Source organism: Mycteria americana, chromosome 3 (assembly GCF_035582795.1).
Source record: "Mycteria americana isolate JAX WOST 10 ecotype Jacksonville Zoo and Gardens chromosome 3, USCA_MyAme_1.0, whole genome shotgun sequence".
Taxonomy (NCBI): Eukaryota; Metazoa; Chordata; class Aves; order Ciconiiformes; family Ciconiidae; genus Mycteria; species Mycteria americana.
In genome coordinates, this window is record NC_134367.1 from 128,573,311 (window position 1) to 128,592,437 (window position 19,127).

At 38.4% G+C, this 19,127-nt stretch overlaps 1 protein-coding gene across 5 annotated transcripts in view; it reads left to right on the forward strand.

Annotated features, from left to right (window-relative positions):
* PUS10 (pseudouridine synthase 10) overlaps positions 1 to 19,127 on the forward strand; it is a 35,626-nt gene that overhangs the window by 10,147 nt on the left and 6,352 nt on the right. For 4 of the 5 annotated variants that reach the window (XM_075496963.1, XM_075496964.1, XM_075496967.1 and 1 more), the window contains exons 5-15: positions 2,306 to 2,340; positions 4,586 to 4,697; positions 6,411 to 6,472; positions 9,078 to 9,123; positions 11,304 to 11,368; positions 12,426 to 12,511; positions 15,436 to 15,561; positions 17,300 to 17,356; positions 18,294 to 18,370; positions 18,463 to 18,518; positions 18,644 to 18,761. In XM_075496963.1, the coding sequence (XP_075353078.1) occupies positions 2,306 to 2,340; positions 4,586 to 4,697; positions 6,411 to 6,472; positions 9,078 to 9,123; positions 11,304 to 11,368; positions 12,426 to 12,511; positions 15,436 to 15,561; positions 17,300 to 17,356; positions 18,294 to 18,370; positions 18,463 to 18,518; positions 18,644 to 18,761 (840 nt within the window). Of the gene's footprint in view, positions 1 to 2,305; positions 2,341 to 4,582; positions 4,698 to 6,410; positions 6,473 to 9,077; positions 9,124 to 11,303; positions 11,369 to 12,425; positions 12,512 to 15,435; positions 15,562 to 17,299; positions 17,357 to 18,293; positions 18,371 to 18,462; positions 18,519 to 18,643; positions 18,762 to 19,127 lie in introns of those variants that run through there. The other variant, XM_075496968.1, reaches the window with a different exon arrangement.

Genomic DNA, 19,127 nt, shown 5'->3' on the forward strand with positions numbered 1-19,127 from the left:
CTATTTCCTTGACAACAGACAGTAATTCTTTCGACAGGGTTTGGGGGGAAGTTATTCTCAAAGCACCATATATGAAGAATAAAAGACAGGGAAGGGATTTAAAATTCTGAAGAATTTAAGTCAGTGATGTTCACTGCTTTTGAGATACCAGCTCTTTTGGATATTGCATATGTATATACGGTTGTATGACAAGCATATGGTGTCACCTTTCTCTGACACTTTACTAGTAGTCTGCAGTCCGCAGATTGAAAACTACTAATTTTGATTTTTTTTCATTGTAGTTGTTTCAAGCCAAACAACTTGGGTTTTGGAATTAATATTCAGTGAGGATGGTGAGACTAGGTGTCCAGGCTGTGTATTGATAGTACGGGTTCTATTAATTAAGTGGCATCCTGCCAGTCTTAATGTATTTTGTTGTTGTTGTTAGTAGAAGAAGAACTGAGAGTGATATTGTCGTTGTTGCTTTGTTTTAGGAAGTTTTGAGGGGAGTTTTCCTCTTCTTATTAATTGCTTTTGCACCGATAGGCATTCTGTTGAAATGGAAACATTGTACGGGTCTTCTGAATATCTGTGTCCAACATCACTTTTTTTTTTTCTACTTAATTAAAGACCTAATAGAAAGGCCATTTGAGGTCAAAGTTTAAATTCTGGTTAACTGTAATACACTTCAGTTTAGTAAGGTATGCTTTCGTTGTGGTACAGAGAATGGCAGTCACTCTTGGCCCACGTAGAGGCAAAATTTAAAGCCTAAAGCGCTGAACAATTACTACACTGAAGTAACAGATCATTTTGTAGAATCAATATGTCAGTACAAAGAGAAGTGAGTGAGACTGCAAAGAGATGCACATCTAAAACGTTTGGCTCCCCAGAGCAGAGTTTGGGAAAGATGTGCTTTTGGAAGCTTTTGGCATAAGCAGTGTTGTTTGGAAGGCTTCAATTTCTTGGTCATTTTTAAAATTTTGTTCAAGTCTGTTAGTGTTGCCCTGATTTGATGGCTGTTGCTCCTTTGTGGTTACTTTTGTATTTTTCCATTGTCCTTTCATACCACTGGTAATTTTAATTCTGCTTTTGACCTTTTTTAATAACCATCGTTAATTCTTATACTGCTGAGTTCCATTTGTTGGCTGGGACACCTAAGTGATGGTTCATGGTCTTCTTTCCTGGGCAGTGTTGCATCTAAGGGGCCTGCTACATTATGTTTCTTTACATATATAAGGCTGCTGGAGGAGAGGAGTAGAGTTTGAGGAAGTATTTACAATGCACAGACTGAGGACAATCAAGCATCAGAGCAGGTTGTCCAGAGAAGTAGTGCAGTCTCCATTATTGGATATTTTAAAGAACTCATTGGATAGAGCCCTGAGCAACCTTGTCTGATTTCATAGCCGATCCTACTATAAGCACAAGGTTGGATAGAGACCTCCTGAGGTCCCTGAATTATCCTATGGTCACATATGTAAGGCAAATATTACTTCTTGGAACCTCCACTCAAAGAAGTGTATCAGGAGCTGCAGAAGATGGTATTCACAGAGAATCTGCACAAAGCAACAGAGGGGCAGTTGGGAAATGAAAAAGGGGAATTCAAGGTTGAACCTGCCCATGATTTTCAGATCACATCTTCCAGCCATTCCTCCATATGCTGTGTGATAAATAATTGTTGGTGAACTTGAGCGTTTGTACTAAAAGCTTCCTCTGATTTCTAGAATTATTTCTTCTGTTCCTCAGCTTTGTCATATTCAGGCTATGTCTCCTAAACTAAGTGGTGTGCTTTAAATAAGGGGGCAATCCTCAGGGAAAGGGTTTGTGATTACCATAAGACCAAGTATGTCTTTTATTTCATGTTTTTTTATAATGGATGATAACCAAATTTGATTTTTTTTTAATTTATATGTCAAATCAATTTTGATATACCATCCATTTAGACACTTTTTTTTTTCATTTCTCTGTACAGGAGATAACTCCTAGTTGCACTTGACTCAGGCTGTCAGAGTCTTTTTCTAGTTACAGTGTTAATAGCATGTTTCAAAGTGTGTTTAATACAGCCTGATCTTTTTTTTTAAAGCCAGATAGGATTTGAGGTGAATTGCAAAGTGATGTCTTACAAATAAAAACAAGCACCAATTCTATCTTTCCACTTCTAAAGCAAAAGCTAAATTAAAATCCTAATACTTCTTTTTTGTCCTGAGTTTTTAAAACATTTTTCATTCTGCTAACAGTCTCTCAAATTGTTGGGAGTTTTGAGCCTTAATTTCACTTGCTTTTTTTTTTTTTTTCTCTCTTCTTCCTGGGCATGGCTGGTGACCTATAGCGTGCTGCTTGGCTGCTGGTAAAACAGGAAATGAGGTGAGTAATTTCTTTTGGCAACCCTCGTACCACTTCTATTAGAGAGTTCTCCAGATTTAGAGAAAGGAGAGGTACTCTTACTATAACTTTTTTCCAGCATAGCAGAAATGAGAAACCACTTAATGCAGTGGACCTGCTGAGACATGTATGTTAAGAGAAAATTTTAACCAAACAATTAATGCTATATTTTTGAGGTCAAGACAGTTGCTTTCATATAAAGGTTACAGTTGTGGAATATGTAGACTCATTTCCTATGTCCTTGGCCAAGATTTTAACTTACTTTGTACCTTCAAAACTAATCATGAGGAAATTCATAACTGGGATGCGCTGTCATTTTATTTGTTTGGGCTTTTTAATTTTTTCATGTCCATAGCTTTTGCTGTATGTCTGCCAAGAACTGTTTTATATAGACAACATTTGTCTATATAAATGTTGAGCAGGGAAGAAATTGATTTTATAGTCTTGTTATGATACTATTGTCCAGTCTACTTGATGCTTACGAAGGATAAGATGGCAGCTGGTTTGGTGTTTTGTTTGGTTTTTTTTTTTTTTTTTTTACCTGGTTTGACCCTAGGTTGGGATTTCTTCTCTCTGGAGAAGAAATGGAATACAGACCTCTTCAGGTTTATCTTACGTTAATAGTGACTGAAAATTGTTAGTCCGATAATGGTGAAAAGTCAGTATGTAGCAAGAAAGATAATAGTGCAGTGGGTGCAAGTTAGTTTTGACTCTTCTTTTTTATACCTCATTGTTTTAAAATCAATTTAAACACTTGATTCTTTGCTCCAGGACACTTCCATTCCTGGTCAAATTAGAACATATTGGAGCCATTTTGAATGATAAATTGTCTTTGTAGGCAAGAGGAAAGAAATCCACTTGACTCCAAGTTAGTTGAGGATACTGAACTAGTCTTTGGTGGAAGCCATCTTGGCAGGAAGTACCATTTCAAGATATTCATAGAAAGCTAGACTAAAAGGTGGTGAATGACTTCCTACTTTGAGACTAATTTAAAAGCAATTGTTTCATTAAATTGCTTGAGAGAGGATGAGACCCTGTAGCGCAAATATTGCCCACATAGCCTACCATTGGTGCTATTGTATAGGAGGACATGCGCTTTGCTCTGTAAGTTCCCAAACGAGTGGTTTGAAATCATATGCTGGTATGCTTACAGGTGTCTGCTCCTTTTAATTTCTCTCTCTGTAGGCAAAGACGCAGGAGTCAAGGCCTGGTCTTGTACCTACAGAGGTAGTTGAGCGTGTCCCAGCAAGGTCAACTGAGGTTGTCATCTGGTCTTTTCCTTTTAGGAATTTGTGCCCACTGGAGTTCATGCCCTCCTTGAATGAAGGACTAGGTCGCCCTTTTAACAATAAAAATAAGTCTAATGATTTTTTTTTTTTTTTTTTTTAAACGAAGGATTTTTGTGCATATCTCTTTCTCAGCTTTTCTCCAGGTAGCCTCCGGAAAGACTTTTGCAATTTTTGATCTACTATGAAGCTATGGCATGTTTCCTCAGTGCATGTTCTTTTACACAGAAAAAAAATAATCTATTTTAAAATGTTAGTGAAAAAAACACTGACAAATAGAAACAGGGCAAAACAATATATTATTTAGGCTGGAAGCTGGACAGGAAGCTCCTTAGCAGTAGCACAGGTGCTGCCCTGCAGGATCCAGATACTCAGTTTACTTAAGCTGAACTAGATGTTGATTTAGTATCAGAAGGATCTTGCCTCCATCTGCATGTACCTTCTGTCTTTCTTCTCTTGACATAAGTGCTTATGTGACCACCCGGAGAGCTGATCATCTCACTGATCTGGCTGAAAAACAAAACTGTTTTTGGTGGATTAGGGTTTGCTTTAAATGGGATCAATGGACTGGTATTACTTGCCAAGCTGTGTAGTGTCAGCATGCAAGTGCTGGCAGGAATGCATGGCCAGAGGCAGGGAGAGGGCAACATAGTCCTAAATGGACTTGAGCTGACTGTAGCTCAAGTAGCTACGCCTTAATGTTTCCTCAACACTTTGTTAATTCAATACAAAGATTCAGCGCCATTATAGGAGGTCTTGGAACAGCCTTTCATTCTTTCATGCCATGGTCTGTGTGCTTAGTACTTTTGTCCTTTTTTATTTGTGCATTGCTTGTTTACCTGGGACTAGTTACTTAAGTTTGTCTTGAAATACTGTATGTCATGTATCTATCTTTGACAGACTCCTGTGCAAGTTATTATTTCTTTGTGTATGTGATTCAGAAAACTGGGCCTTTCCTTGGCAAAGGATGACATTGTTCAACTGAAAGAAGCCTATAAGTGGATTATTCATCCCCAATTGTCAGAAGAGTTGGGTGTTCCTGCTGATGGAAAGGTGTCGTATAAATAAGAAACCACTTTTTTCTCTCTGGTTTTTTTTCTTTTTTTTCATATGTGTTTGTGTGTGTGTATATATATATTTATACACTTATATATATGAGGGAAAAAAAAAAATACTTTTTTTCCCTCGTTAACAGATAAACAAGTTGCACTGTTCTTACATTCACTGTAGGGGGAAGCAGGGAGGAAGTTCTTTTAAACAGAGTTCTCCAAGTCTCGATACTGAGGGGTCCAGTCTTCATTTTTGTACACACAGATCATTGCATCTTATGAAACCATCATAGTCTTTTGCTAAATCTCTTGCTCTTGGGCTGCCATACTCCTTTTATCAATGAGACTTTTTCAGTTTTCTTATTTTCCAGGATCTCTGTTTTCCAGAGGCTAAGGAATGCTCACACATTTTTTCTTTGCTCTCCTATTACTGCCAACACTGTTACTGCTCTGTGAGATAAACTGTTCAAGTTGTTAGCATGTTAAATTCTATGGATAAAATATATTTCTGAAATATACTGAAAGAGGAAAGACTGGTCCTTGTTCCCTTTAATGAATACTAGAGATAGGCATGTTGGAACCTGCAATACCTGTAAGTAGGCAATAGAAATGTTTTTTCAAACCCTGTGTTCAACTTTCAGATTCTGACTAACATTCTTAAAATGTTTCTGAAATGCATTGACTGATTATGACATTCAGATGTTGCCAGACAAATTCAGAAACGCCATCATCCTGAATGTAAAATTTCTGCAAACGTGGCTAAAATTCCTGCTGAGGACAAGGCAGTCTGCAGTTTTTACTTGTCATCAGCCACAGGACTGACCCCAGGATGAGACTCACTTAGCCTGTATGTTGGTTTGTCAGCTTCCATAATAATTACAGATTGTCTTTTCCCAGGGGTGCTAATGGGAAACATCCCTTTTATCTTAATGAAGAAAGAAATGCTTAGTTACCCTGAAGATGATCCAAGAAGGAACAAACTTCTTACACACCAAGTTAGCGAAAGCTCTACAACATTTAGGCACTGAGCCACTCCAGACATCATTGTACCATAAAAGTTACTTGTCTAGTGCTCTTTATCTACAAGGCACTTGAATATTAGCCAATCTTCTCAATAGCCCTCTTGAGGTATTCTGGTATCTGAATAACAGAAGTAATGAGTGTTGTTTGCCCAAGGCCAAAGAGGGAATTGGGGGTAGAAGTGAGATTACACTAGAGTTTCTGGTCTAGCTGTCAATCCACTAGGACATGTTGCCTTTCTTTGCCCCAAGGCCATCCAGTCATTGCAAATGAAGCCCCTGACAAAATTTTACAGTGGTGACTACTACAGGGTTTTTATCTTTATTCCACGCTATGCACTGCTCTCCCAGAAGGTTTGTGAGGTTTAGTGACCGTAATAGGCTTTGAGCATACACTGTCTCTGACTCAGTTCCCCCTGTGCAAAATGGGACCGCTATCTATGATGCGTAGGTCACTCATGTTTTTGAAGTGCTCTCAGATCATCTGTGGTTACTTCAGAAATGCAAATGCTATTATGGCACATGTTTTAATGTCTTTAGATGATTTGTAGAATAAATGGGTTACTTTCTCTTTTGTCTACCTCTTTACTCTTTTCCTAATATTACAATAAGGATGCTTGAGAATATCCTCCCTGTTTGTTTAACAAAGTATTACCTTCCTTTTTTCTTTCTTTTTTGTTTTTTTTTTTTAAATTTAGAGTTTGTTTGAAGTTAGCGTGGTCTTTGCTCACCCAGAAACAGACGAGGAGTGCCATTTCCTGTAAGTTTTTACATAAATAGCAAAAGATCTTTATCTAAATATTGTGCAACATTGTTGGTTTGGATTTGCTACAGATGAGAATGTGCAGTGTTTATAACTAGATTGGGGCCTGCATCTAAACTTCCTCATATTCAGATAGAGTTGTAGAGCTTAAAGTTACGCCATCTCTGTCTGGTTAATACTGTACTTTAAAGCCAATAAACAAAATCATACAGAATTTTGGTTTGAGCTGGAAAGAGAACATTCATATAAGTTGTTCAATTTCAGCCCTTTTCAAAGCCATTACCCTCTTCAATATAGCCGTATCATTTAAAAAAATAAATTCAAACCACATAGTTGCAGGTGGAAGAATCTTTTGAGGTCATGCCTAGGTATTCCTGCTCTTATAGGAGACGTGGATGAGAGGGAAGGCTTTCACGTGAGTTAATCCAACTTAGCTGGTAGATCAAAACAGAAGTTCCCTGGCCACTACACATAGTTTTTGGCCTGGCCCAGTAGAGCATGTGCTGTACACAAAGAAGCAAAATATTTCTGTGAATTTAGCTACCATTTAATCTGATTTCTCAATTTCTAGCAGTACTATATTCTGGATAATTAGGTTCACTCTTCCTGTTTGCTGATGCTTCCTGGAAAACTTAAAGTTTCACTCAGTTTCATCACTTGCACTCCTACTGCAAGTTAAGTCCTAGCATAGAAGGAGGCTCGGCATAGAATTTCTGACTTCCCTGTTGCATAGTGACTTGATCTCTTGAGACTAGGATTTCCTTTGCAGCCATTCTATATTTCCCTGATTTTACCCCTTCTGGCAATTTGCGATCTTTGTTTGAATGCCCAATCTGCCACCTTTTTGGTTTTCAGCAACTGCATCCTTCATTTGTCTTGGGGTGGGGGATGAGGGAATGCATGCTTGGTGACAGACCAGGTATTAGGATGAATTGATTACCAGTATTTGCTGAACATCTTTCCTTTCCAGCTTCTTCAAGACTGGGCAAAAGGGGGAGAAAGTAGTAGGGCCAAACTACAATTCTAAACAATGTTACCTGCAATCTGGTAAAAACTCAAAAGTTTCCGGATCCTGCACCCTTTTGTTCTTATTTATTTCATTTTACTTGATCAGTTCTTGTTTTCTGCAGTGCTCTTCCTTCCTCTGAAACCTCTCAGCTCTTATTTGCAGCTCATCCTTCCATCCTTTTTGTGACATTTTAAAACTATTGATGTCGAGCGTGTTATGGTGCCAATGTTAGCGCTCCAAGCGGAATAGTTGTAGAGGTGAAAGCTGTAAAGAAGTTCCATTCCATATTCCAACTACTCAGGTTTATTCCGTGTGACCTGACAATATCCCTTTACTTGCCTTCTCTTTGTAGCATACTTAAACAGCAATTAAGCTTTTAGACATTTTTCTGAAGTAATAGCATATTACCTAATTTAATTACATAGTAGTTTCTCAGGCGTCAAGGCATTCTGCGTATGTGAATGGCTGGCTCTGGGCATATTCTGAGGCAATGGTTTGGTTTTGATGTAAATATGGTAAATTTGGCAATTGTCACAGCTTTAGTAATGGCAGTCATGTTTTTTGTGGAAGCAAAGTAGGACCTTGTCTCAACCCAGCAGAGTCCTCCAGGCATGCTTTTGGGTGGGATTTCCAAGTACGGCATCTGCAATTTCTCGTCTCTCAAGCTGTTCTTACACAGTTATGTGTAGGTAGGTGTGCTAAAATGACCCTTGGTTTGACACAGAAGATTGAATTGGCTGTTGTTACTTTATATTTGGAGATTTATGTTTAAAGGTAAGGTGATAATTTAAAATCTGGAAGAGGGAATTTGTGATGCTTTGTGTCACAAACTAGCCAGGCAAGTTGCTCGTACAGAAACAGCAAGAGGTCAGAGCTGCTTCCTTATAGTCTAAAGTAGTTATAGAGGCATTGAAAAGCACCAGCAAGAAATGATAAATTGTGTTGTAGGCTAGAAATCATCTCTAACTGCATACATAGAAATCCACTAATAGGAACAGCAACTTCCTCTACAGTACTCAGAAAAAAGTGTTTCACTGACTTGGCTTTCACTTTCGTGAAACAACCAATAGTTTCCTTTTGAAGAGGCGAAGCACAAATGGTATCGAACACCTGGGGTTACTTTTTCTGTAGTAAATTGAATTTTCCTATCCAGAAGCAGCGATTTGAATCTCTAGTTTGCAGTGTGCCTTGTCTAAGAACAGCAAGTATAGATTTCAAGATGTCAGCAAATCTGGCACAGAACTTAAACTTTAATCATTACCTTTATTGAGAAGGATTGGAACGGACTGAAAGCTAAACTTCTTGTGTGCTTTTCCATCCCATCTCAAAGCTGAGACGCATTTGTGTTGGTCAGAGCAAAAGAGGCTCACACAGCTTTGTCCGTGGTTTCTCTCTAGATCAAGCAACGCACACCTTCCGCCATTTGTGGTTTAGGATAAATTTAATTTTAAAATCTGGTCTGTGCTAAGCTGTGGAAGTGAGATACTGGACATATTGGTACAAAGACCATGTACATGCTATGCCTATAAGTCTGTCTGTCTGTTTATTTCTTTTTCTGTAAGAGTAGCAGCTAATTTTCATTTCTGTATTTAGAGCCACAGCCTGTCCAGACTGTTTCAAACCAGCAAAGAACAAACAGGTAAGATCTCGTCATTGTTGTATTTCTTTTCTGACATTCAGAATTTCACAGCAGTAGCTACAACAAAGAACTTATCTGGGTATTCACTTGGTGTTTAATGTCTGGTTTTCCTTCATCAAAAATCTCTCCAGTTTTCAGTTCTCTGAAAATAAAGTTGTCTCCTTTATTCAGCTAACATTTCTCCACTTAGGAAAACTAAGCGCTTGGTGCTTTTCTTTAGGTCATTCATTTTCCAGACTGTCTAAAGGCCATAATTTTAGGAACGTTCTCTGTAAATACCTCCCTTAAGATCTAGGAATTTGATTGTCATGCATTAAAAGTAGCATAAAAGATGATCTTCAAGCTCTCTGTGGGTGAAACAGTTCAGATAAGTCACATTGTGAAGATGAGACTCTGCAGCCGAAAGAGGATGATCACGCTGCAGTTTTCATGTCCTCTGATCTGAATGAAAGACACAATACATGCAGGATGGTTTTAATCCTGTCTACCTCTGGAGCAGGGGAAGGAAAGAAAAGGGACCTTGCCACTTGTTGCAGGCCCTGAGCACGCACACAATCATTGACAGAAAAGAGGACATGTAAGAGTAAAAAAACAGTTGGAGAGAAACTGATATAAGTAGGACAGTGGGTGTGATCAGGAGAACAAGTAACTTCTATCAGAAGCCTATGCAAGGCCTTTTATTCTTTCTGGTGAAGAGTCTACCGACATTTGGCTGAGGTGGTCTGACCCAGGAATTCTGCCTACTCTACTCCACCTGACCAATAAATGCAAGTCTTTTTTTAGAAGGATTGTATTGTTATAACTCACTGCTTGCTGCATTGCTTCCCTTTAAAAGGGGGGAAATACCCCATAAGGAGTTAAACCAGCAGGGCCTGGCTGTTAAAACCACACAGGCAACAAGATGTAGGGGAATCTAAAGGAAAAAATACCGACTCTGAAGAGCTGCCAGAGGTTCATCTTTACAAAGAAGCTGTGCTTGAAGCTACCTTCAAGGGCTGTGTTAATCAGAGAAGTGGTATAAAAACTGGGTTCTGAGTGAAAATTTCTGTGTCATCTGCTGCAGATACTTGTTTAAATCTGCTGCTAGTTCGAGGGTTTTCCAGCTCATCTGTTCTGTTGAGGAAGTGCTGTTATCTCTAGTTTATGTTTAGGAAGAGAAAGAGCAGCTTTCCTGAAGGCATCCAGGAACTCTGTGTTAGAGCAAATTGTCCCAAACAGTGACCCAATATTTTTCACTGTTTTTTCAAAATCCCCAATCCGGTTTGCAAAGAAGACATCATTAAATTGGAAATTCAGCAGACAGCCACCAAGACAGTCAAGGGACTGGATCACATGCCCTAGGAGGAGAGGCTGAGGAACCTGGGCTTGTTCAGCCTGGAGAAAAGAACTTTTGAACTTTATAGACAGATATCTGCTCTTTCAGAAGAACTAGCTGCCTACTGTCACTGAGATAAAAGCTGGGGCTTAGGTATACTTAACTCCTGAAAATGGGGAAGCTGGTTTAGGTTTCTGTCCATGGATTTAGGATTCTGTTTTTAATCTATATTGCAAATTTAGACCTGAGCTCCCAAGCACTACTTCTTTTGGTCTTGCTTTTGCAGGCTTTTGGATATCATCTGAAATAAGATGGTTTCCAAAGATAAGCTTAGCATTTCTTTCAGCTAACTGAAGGGCAGACTTAGCAATTGAATATTCTAAGGAGCCGGAGTACGTTTATTTGGAAGCGTGACAGTAATTTTAGACCTGCTGAAAGTCAGTGGCACTTGTTATTTTTTTCTGTGTAAAAACAGAGTGAGGAAACATATACTACTGTTTGTATGTGTCTTCTAGAAAGAACTAAGAAAAAAATCTTAGTTCTACGACTAAATAACTGTTACGTTCCAATCTGTCAGCTGTATTAGTTGTATTGCTTTCATGTTGTGAGTAAAGTTACTTGTATAGATTTTGGCAAAATTACCTGTTGTTCTTTGTTGCCCTATTGAAGTTAGGGTTAAGATCCCAGTGAGTTCTTGCTGATACAGAGTTGCTTTTAGGTATAAGAAAACACAAAACGCAAGTGAAAAAACTTTATTGTGAGAAGCGTTATGGTGTGTATGTTTTAGGGTTTTTTTTTCTTCCTTAGGCATATCCTTTCTTAGCTTCTCTTAGTTCTTGACTCATTTTTTTATTTCACTGTGCAGTCTGTTTTCACTAGAATGGCAGTTTTAAAAGCTCTAGAGAAGATAAAAGAAGAGGATTTTCTCAAGTAAGTATATACTGAAACTAGTTCTTAGTATTGTGCTTTTGTATAGAGTTAGGATGGAGAGGAAAATATTAGGTGGGTAAGTAGTGGCTGTTTAAATTCTGCTAGTTTACTGGTTAAAATGTGTTGCGTTTTCTATTCTTCTGGTAATAAAATGTCATTCCAGATCTTTTATTTAAGGAGTAATCTTAAAATGCTTGAATTAAGCCACAGAGGATGGAAAACTGGACATGACACAAATGATGGTCTTTTTCCCGTTAGTAAAAGTGCTTTGTTGGTTGATTATCACAGGAGCTGCACAGAGGAGAAATTGTGGGTTAGAGAGCTGCAGTTCTGTCTGTGCTTTCAGCAGTACGTCACTGCAGAGCTCTGGGCTGGCATGCAATTTAGAACGCTTAGAAGTGAAAACAGTTTTGTTGTAGTATTGCCAATTATTTACATTCAAAAATCTTTATGTACAGCCCCAAAACCACAGAAGAGATTTAGAAATCATGGAACTTCCTTCTGTATTTTGAACCTTAGAGTTTGTAAGGCGAACTTCTCTTTACAAGAAAGACTTTTTCCCATATTTCCAAAATGTTAGGAGTTGAGTTTTAAGAAAACACCAAGTGCCGTAATATGGTAAAAATCACAAGCAGTGGGAAGACATCAATAGACGCTTTCTCTGTAGTTCACTGTGCTTAATTGCACTAAGTCCTCACAGCTCTTTTCTTTGATTCCCAGCAAAGATTTAGTAATAGATCCTGAAGATAGTTTTCATGCAGTATTTACTTTCATTATTGCTATAGTTATAGTATGGTACATCTTATTAGCACACTTTGGAGTGTTATACTTCGATAATGTTTGATGGCAGATTGACAAAAGTATTTGCAGTGTGGTGTTGTTGATTTGCTTAATGTTTATCCATTTCTTGGAGTTCCAGCTTTTAATGCGAATACTGAGTTTATACTGTAGCTGTGTTTTGTGTAACTGAAGTCGTCATCTTTCATGCCATTATTGCTATGGTGATGCTCCATCATGTTCTGGTATTACTAGTCTTTTAAAATCTTTTTTTATACAGGCATTTTCCATGTCCTCCAAGTTCGCCAAAGAACCTCTGTGTTGCTCTGGAAGTTCAGTGCAATAACGGTGCAGTTTTTGTGGCTGGTAAAGTGATCCATTTATTTGCTGCTGTGTTGTCTTAAACATAACTTTATAATACTGCCACGAGACCCAGAAGATTCTTTTTATTTGTTGATTCCTGTAATTAAGTATAAGGAGCAAAGAAAGAAATCTAGCTGTATCTAAGAGTGGTCTTTGTTTGAAAGGTTAAGAGATTATACTTGCCTTTGCTGAAGACGTCATTTTGTCAAAAGTTAGAAATTACAGATCAACATACTAAAATTGAAACTATTTGCCTGCTCTTACATTGTGAATTTAAACTTGGAGACTGTGTGGTGGAATATCGTTGAAGAGGAGTGGGAGCTGCAGACAGTTGTCTCGGGGCCAAGGTCAGCTTCCCACGTTAGGAGCTGCAGGAGGGGAGCATGTCACTTCTGCTGCTCCCAGTGTGCACCCACCTCCCTTCTGGATATTTGGGAAGATCCTGCTTTTCCTTGCCGTTGTTTTTCTTTTGCTTTGAGAGGTGGAAGAGTTCCCTCTTTTAGAGACAGCACAGGATGATGTGAAGATTTAAAACAACTTTCTTTGTGCCCCTGCTCATTAAGCGGGCTTATGCAGAAGCAGTTTATGAAACGAAGAATTTTGCCTTGTTGTCAAAGCTTGCTTGCTCTCTCTCCTTCGGAAAACCTGTATCCCTGCAAATCCTGCAGTTGTAGTATGTCCCCTCATGATAAGCGCATGGTTTGGGAAAGGCACTTCTGCACTAAATAAGCTCCCAGCAGTGCTGTTCACTTGCTTGGATTTTGATTTGGATTCAGAGGTTTTCACCATCTGGATTTGTCTGCATATTATTCCATCCAAAACTGCCCATCGTAATGGGATTAATAAAGGTTAAATTTTAGAAAGCCTAGCTCTTTCTAGTTCCCCCCCTCCAAACCAAGAGATAGCATCTGAAATAATTGTGTGAGACAGGTAATGCAACAATACTTGGTGTCCCTGAGTTGAGGTGATTCAAGTTTTCTAACACCTGCCTGCAAGAGTATCTACCCTTCCCCTAGTCCTGTGTATAAGCAACCGCTTAACTTAAATATATGCAAAACATATTATTTTTAGAAACCCTACAATTTTAATCCAACATACTATTTTTAAAAGGATGGTACAAATCCTGACTACAGGAAGACGTAAAATGAAAAGAAGAAATGCAAAAGTGAATGTTCTCATGGCAGGCTAGTTGGTGTCCTATACATACCTGTTGCTTATTTTTAATTACTGATTAGAGAGTTAGATGTACATTTTCATGCATCCAAGATATCCAGTGTCTTTTAGCCTTTTCCAAACACACTGTTTTATTTTAGGTTGCTTTGTTGGATGGTTTTATCAGAATTTATCTCTATGGAGAAAGAGGCAGAGGGTTAGCTTTCTGTATGTGATTTCATACTGGTTTTGCAATTTATAGTTTATAGCTTGTTCCAAACAAAACAAACAAAAAAAACCCAGACAGGATGCTGTCTTTAATTTTTGAATAATTAGATCCAGAATAGAAGAATTTATTGAGTACAGCGCAGTTCCTTTGTTATTGCAGCAGTTTAAATGAGATGGGTGCTTAATTTGTAAGCACAGTTTCAGAGCTGGTATTGCCCTCTTGACCTTATCTTTGGTGTTCACCGAATGCTTCCCCCCCAACTTTTTTCACAGGTTCAGGAGAAGCTGTCAAACCAAGAAACACCTTCTGTTTTTTTTTAACCCACTCTTGTTCAGATCAAAAGCTAAAATTATTAGAATAGGGAGTTGAGAGGAAAAAAAATATATCATTTTCCTTTTTCTATTTTATGGAAAGAGAATTTAGCAGTGTGAAGCTGACTTCTGAATGATTAGTCATAGTACTTTCATTATTTGCCCCAGTGAAACAGTATTAGTCAGTTTCCCCATTTGTTTGTGTGGGTTTTTCTGCAGATCAAAATGCAAGAAGGAAACATTGTTAGAAATAGGAAAATATGATACTGAAAACCAAAAAAAAATTGAGGTGACAGAGGCACAGTATAACATGCATGCATAGCTACTTTGAACTCCTTTTTTATTCTGTCTATGCAAGGTTTCAGATTGAAACTTGTTTGTGCAGGGGGGTTACTCATTGTTCTTTATGAATTAGTTCCTTTTTTTGTGCATATTTTCACTGCTTATAAAACCTGTCAATAAGAAAGCTCATCTTGGTCATCCATGTCAGACTTATTCTTTGTTTATAGCAGTCATGTCACGGGAGTCGGCAATGCTAGTGTGACATAACACAAGACTATGACTGGAATCAGTCAGAGGATGGCAATCTCTTTACGTGGCAACTTTTCAAGGTTCTTGAAATTTATACTAGCTTATTATTGAGACATTTTGCTCGCACGGTTTTCCCTGTAATGAGCCAAAACATTTTAGTTTGGGTTTCTTTTGTTAAACGTTCAGACAATGGCAGAACTTGGATTGAAACCTGAGCTACTTGACACAGGGGGGTGTGAGAACTTCTTCACTTGGGACATACATACACTGGTGGACAGGCATATGTATAGCACTAGTTTGGTATATGGGAGGCTGGTTAAAGACCATGGTCTGATTAAAAAAAATAATTTTTCTATTCGGAATTAAGTTGACTCAGACTAGGCACTTGAACCTTTGGGTTTTCATTCCCACTTGTGTCAGGCTATATACAGTTTTGTTTCTATGGTTATACCTGAAGGTATGACTGCAGCAACTGGGTCTCCGAGTCTGCCTTTAAGCTGGCCATCTTCAGATGCTGAAACTCTCATAGGTGCAGCAGCATGCATTTCATACTGTTGCTATAATGCTCTTGCCATAAAACAAGTTTAAGCCTGTAAATGTTTTTACAAGGCTCCGATGAAAGTTAAATGTGTTGTGCTGTGCAATACTGGAGCTTTTGTCCAGTGCTTTAGAATGATTACAGGTAGCATAGTTGTTTTTTACAGGAAGATACAACAAATATTCAAGGAATTTACCTCAGACTCCCTGGATTATTGATGGGGAGCGGAAGCTGGAATCTTCAGTGGAAGAACTGATTTCAGAGCATCTAATGGCAGAATTCAAAGCAGATAGTAAGTATCTAGGAGATCTTTTACCATATATATTTTCATCATTACTAAACTATTTTTTCTTAGTAGCTACTAACATAATACAAGAGCGTAATGGAAAAAACTGTGTTTCTTTATCCCTCTCTTATCCTTCCAACTCCAAGCTTGTAAACTTTTTTTAGCTATGATCTGTAATTAGATGACTGCTTTGTTTGATGCAGTGTCTTTTATCCTTCTAAAATATCTCCTCAGTTGATCTGATGATGCAAATATTATGGGTTTATGTGGTAGTATTTTTGCCTAGTAATACTTAATGGTTGGTAATTCATAAAATGACTTGTAACAAGAAGGTTTTTGCCATCAGTGTTCCATAATATCTGCCTAGCCTTCGACCCCTTCATGTTTCTTACCTTGATTAATTTATTTTCTTCAGTGCATAGAGTTCCACAAGCTAAATGCTTATCCAGGGATTATGCAGATGAAAAAATCACTGTCCATCATTTGTCGTGTACTAGACGTGGAATTAGAGACATAGAAGGCCCAAGGAAAAATCTCAGTAAATATTAATTTGGAAAAAACAGCTACTTTCCCCTCCTCTCCTCCCTCCTCCCAGTGGGTATGTTAGTCTCAACACTAGGAAAATCCTCAAACCATGTCTTTAGGCCAGGTACTATGTAACACCTGATTTAAGCTTGCAGAATTACCACAGGTGACTACCAGAAGAGCATGTGCAGTAATGTTGAGAAGAGATATAAACGAATAGGAAGATCATTGCCAGTAGGTCAAGGGAGGTGCTCCTTCCCCTTTACTCCGTACTGGGGAGACACATCTGGAGTACTGGGTCCGGTTCTGGGCTCCCCAGTACAAGAAAGATGTGGACATACCAGAACAAGTCCAGTAAAGGGCTGTGAAGATGATTAAAGATCTGGAGCATTCCCAACTAAGAAAAGTCTGATAGTATGACCAAAATACACCTTTGTGACCATAGAAGATGGTTCTGTACTTGCCGTAATATGACCAGAGAAATGAGAGATAATAAAAACTAAGGAAATCTTTATACGTTCTGTATGTTCCCTGTGGAGGAAAAAATTTTGAAACCATCGGTTTTCAGAGATGCTTTGGAATAGAGCTGCGAAGTTACCTCTAGCGCAGGGTTCGGTCCCCCATTCCTCCTTCAGGCAAAGCTTAAAGGTGGAAGGGGTATGACGAAGGAAACTAAATACCCAGCAGTACAATTTTGCAGCTTGAAAGATGAAAAAAACAAATACACAGAGGTTACTTTTCAGTTTGGACTTGAATTTTCTTCCTCTTTTGTCCAGGTGTGTGTGACTAGCAGAAATTTCTCTGAAATCTTTGGAAATCATTGGGTGTATTTCAGATAAAAAGTTGTGTTTTGGAGGAAGAGGGCTCAGTTTGATTTTATTCATAGACTTGAATTAGCTGGGTAAGAAAGGAACAAAATTAATTAAGTGGAATTCCTTCAGGATGGTACTGCTTTTTTTTGGACATTTTCAGGGTTGTCACGGTCACATTCAGGCCAAGGAACTAGGAGTGCTCTTCAGGAAACTTGTGAACCTGATGCAATAAACAATAACTGTCCCAGATTTTTTCAAATACAGTGCAGGCTTCATTTTATAAAGATAGCTCTTCAGAGTGTATTTGCAAACAAGTTGAGAAAGAAAATAGTTCACTTTTTAAAAGCTGTAGAGAGTATTAAAAATGTAAAATAAAATCTCACCTCCTTTGTTCAAATCTGTTATAGGCTTTAATTTTTCTTCCTCTGGAAGAGAAGATGTGGATGTAAGAACACTAGGCAATGGTAAGGCTTGGAACATCCCTTGTGAAACACAGAAACAAAGAAAATGGTTAACTGAAGCTACCCTAACAGATCTTGCTGAATGCTAAGTGCATAAGTGTGTGATTAGGCATGCTTTGAAATTTTATCTTGGAAACATTTTGGTGACATTTATGTATTTATTCCCAAAGTCCAAACAGTTTCATAAAAGCATCTGAAAGAGGAGCCCTTTTCCAGTGTCCTTGGCTGCACAGATGCATGGAAATGCATAGCTTGTTAGGAGTATTTTATTTTATTCACTTCCTATTTTTAAGCCATTTATGGCAGACTGATTCCTATCTTGTTTTCTGTTGAGTCCTTCCACTTTGCCTCACTGTCACTGGGGAGTGGGGAAGCATTTTTTTTTTTAACTTGGGTCCTTTATAAAGGTCAATTGCTTTCCAATATGCTGAAGCTACTATAGCCAAAGGAGGAGGGGAAAGAAAAAGTAAAAATTAACAATGATGTGTTCCAGTTGCTGTCTGATTTGTAGCGTAGTTCTTGGCATTGCTTATACTGGGGATCATCCCTGGCCCTGAGCACAGAAAGTGCAGCTATTGCAACAGATGTTTAGCTGAGGGAGCGGGATTTAACATCATCTTGCACCTGGGCATTGCTGTAGGTGACAGAAAATAAGCTAATTAACTTTTTTCCTTATTTTATTTTTTAATTAGCACAGACTTGTACAAGATGTCTTCTGGGAAGTTGTAATTTGCACTTATTGCTGATACTGGGGTTTAGTAGCCAAAAAAAAGTCCCTTGTTTCTTTCCTTCCATCTGATGCTACATCCCTAAACCCGCAAGTCCTATCCCTGTTTGCATAACAGCAGACAATCTTCACACCTTCCAACCCTACTGCATAAATTCAAACGTTAATTTAGAACAACATGTTTTTATGTTTTATGACTGTGCACGTTGCCAGGAAGGCCCTTTGCAATTGAGCTTGTGAATCCTCGTAGAATACATTTTACTGCTGAGGAAATGAAGGGACTTCAGCAGGTAAATCATTTGCACCTCATGGAACTCATAAAGCATGTGTCTCTTCTCTAACTGAGCAGTTTTGCTAACTGATTCTTTTTTAAATATCACAGACAATTAATAACTCTTCAGACAAAATACAGGTTCGAGATTTACAGCTTGTCACCAGGTCAGTATTGATCATCACTGGCAAGGGATTTCGAAGTGATGCTTTGGGCGTTTTGCAAGCATTCTTGCTCACAGCGTTATATAATTATGCTTATGTTATGTGAGTAATTAATTTCTTTTGTTTAGAGAGGCAATTGGTCGTATGAAGGAAGGTGAAGAGGAAAAGACAAAGACCTATAGTGCCTTAATATGGACAGACAAAGCAATACAGAAAGAAGATATCTCATTTCTAGATGATATCAAGGTATCTGTAGCTCTTTTTGCTAATTTATATAGTAGCTGTCCTGGTGTCTTAGGGGAGAGTTTATATACATGCACCCATGGACATATCTCTTCCTCTGTGTTTGGTGGTTTTTTTCATCAGGGTTTCTCTTGCTATAGGGACTTTCATACCTCCCTTCCCCCTTCTCATCCTTCCTTACTTCACCATTGTCATGCTAGCAATATAGCTCGCTGGCTGTTAGCCAAGACAACAAATTGTTGTATAATGTCGACCTTCCATTAGACCAAATAATGAAAAGCGGTGAATGGCAGAGGAGGAAATCCGGCACCCGCACCCCTTTCTTTACCTTAGATAGTGTTTTGTGTAAGTGAAAGGAGTGGAGAAGGT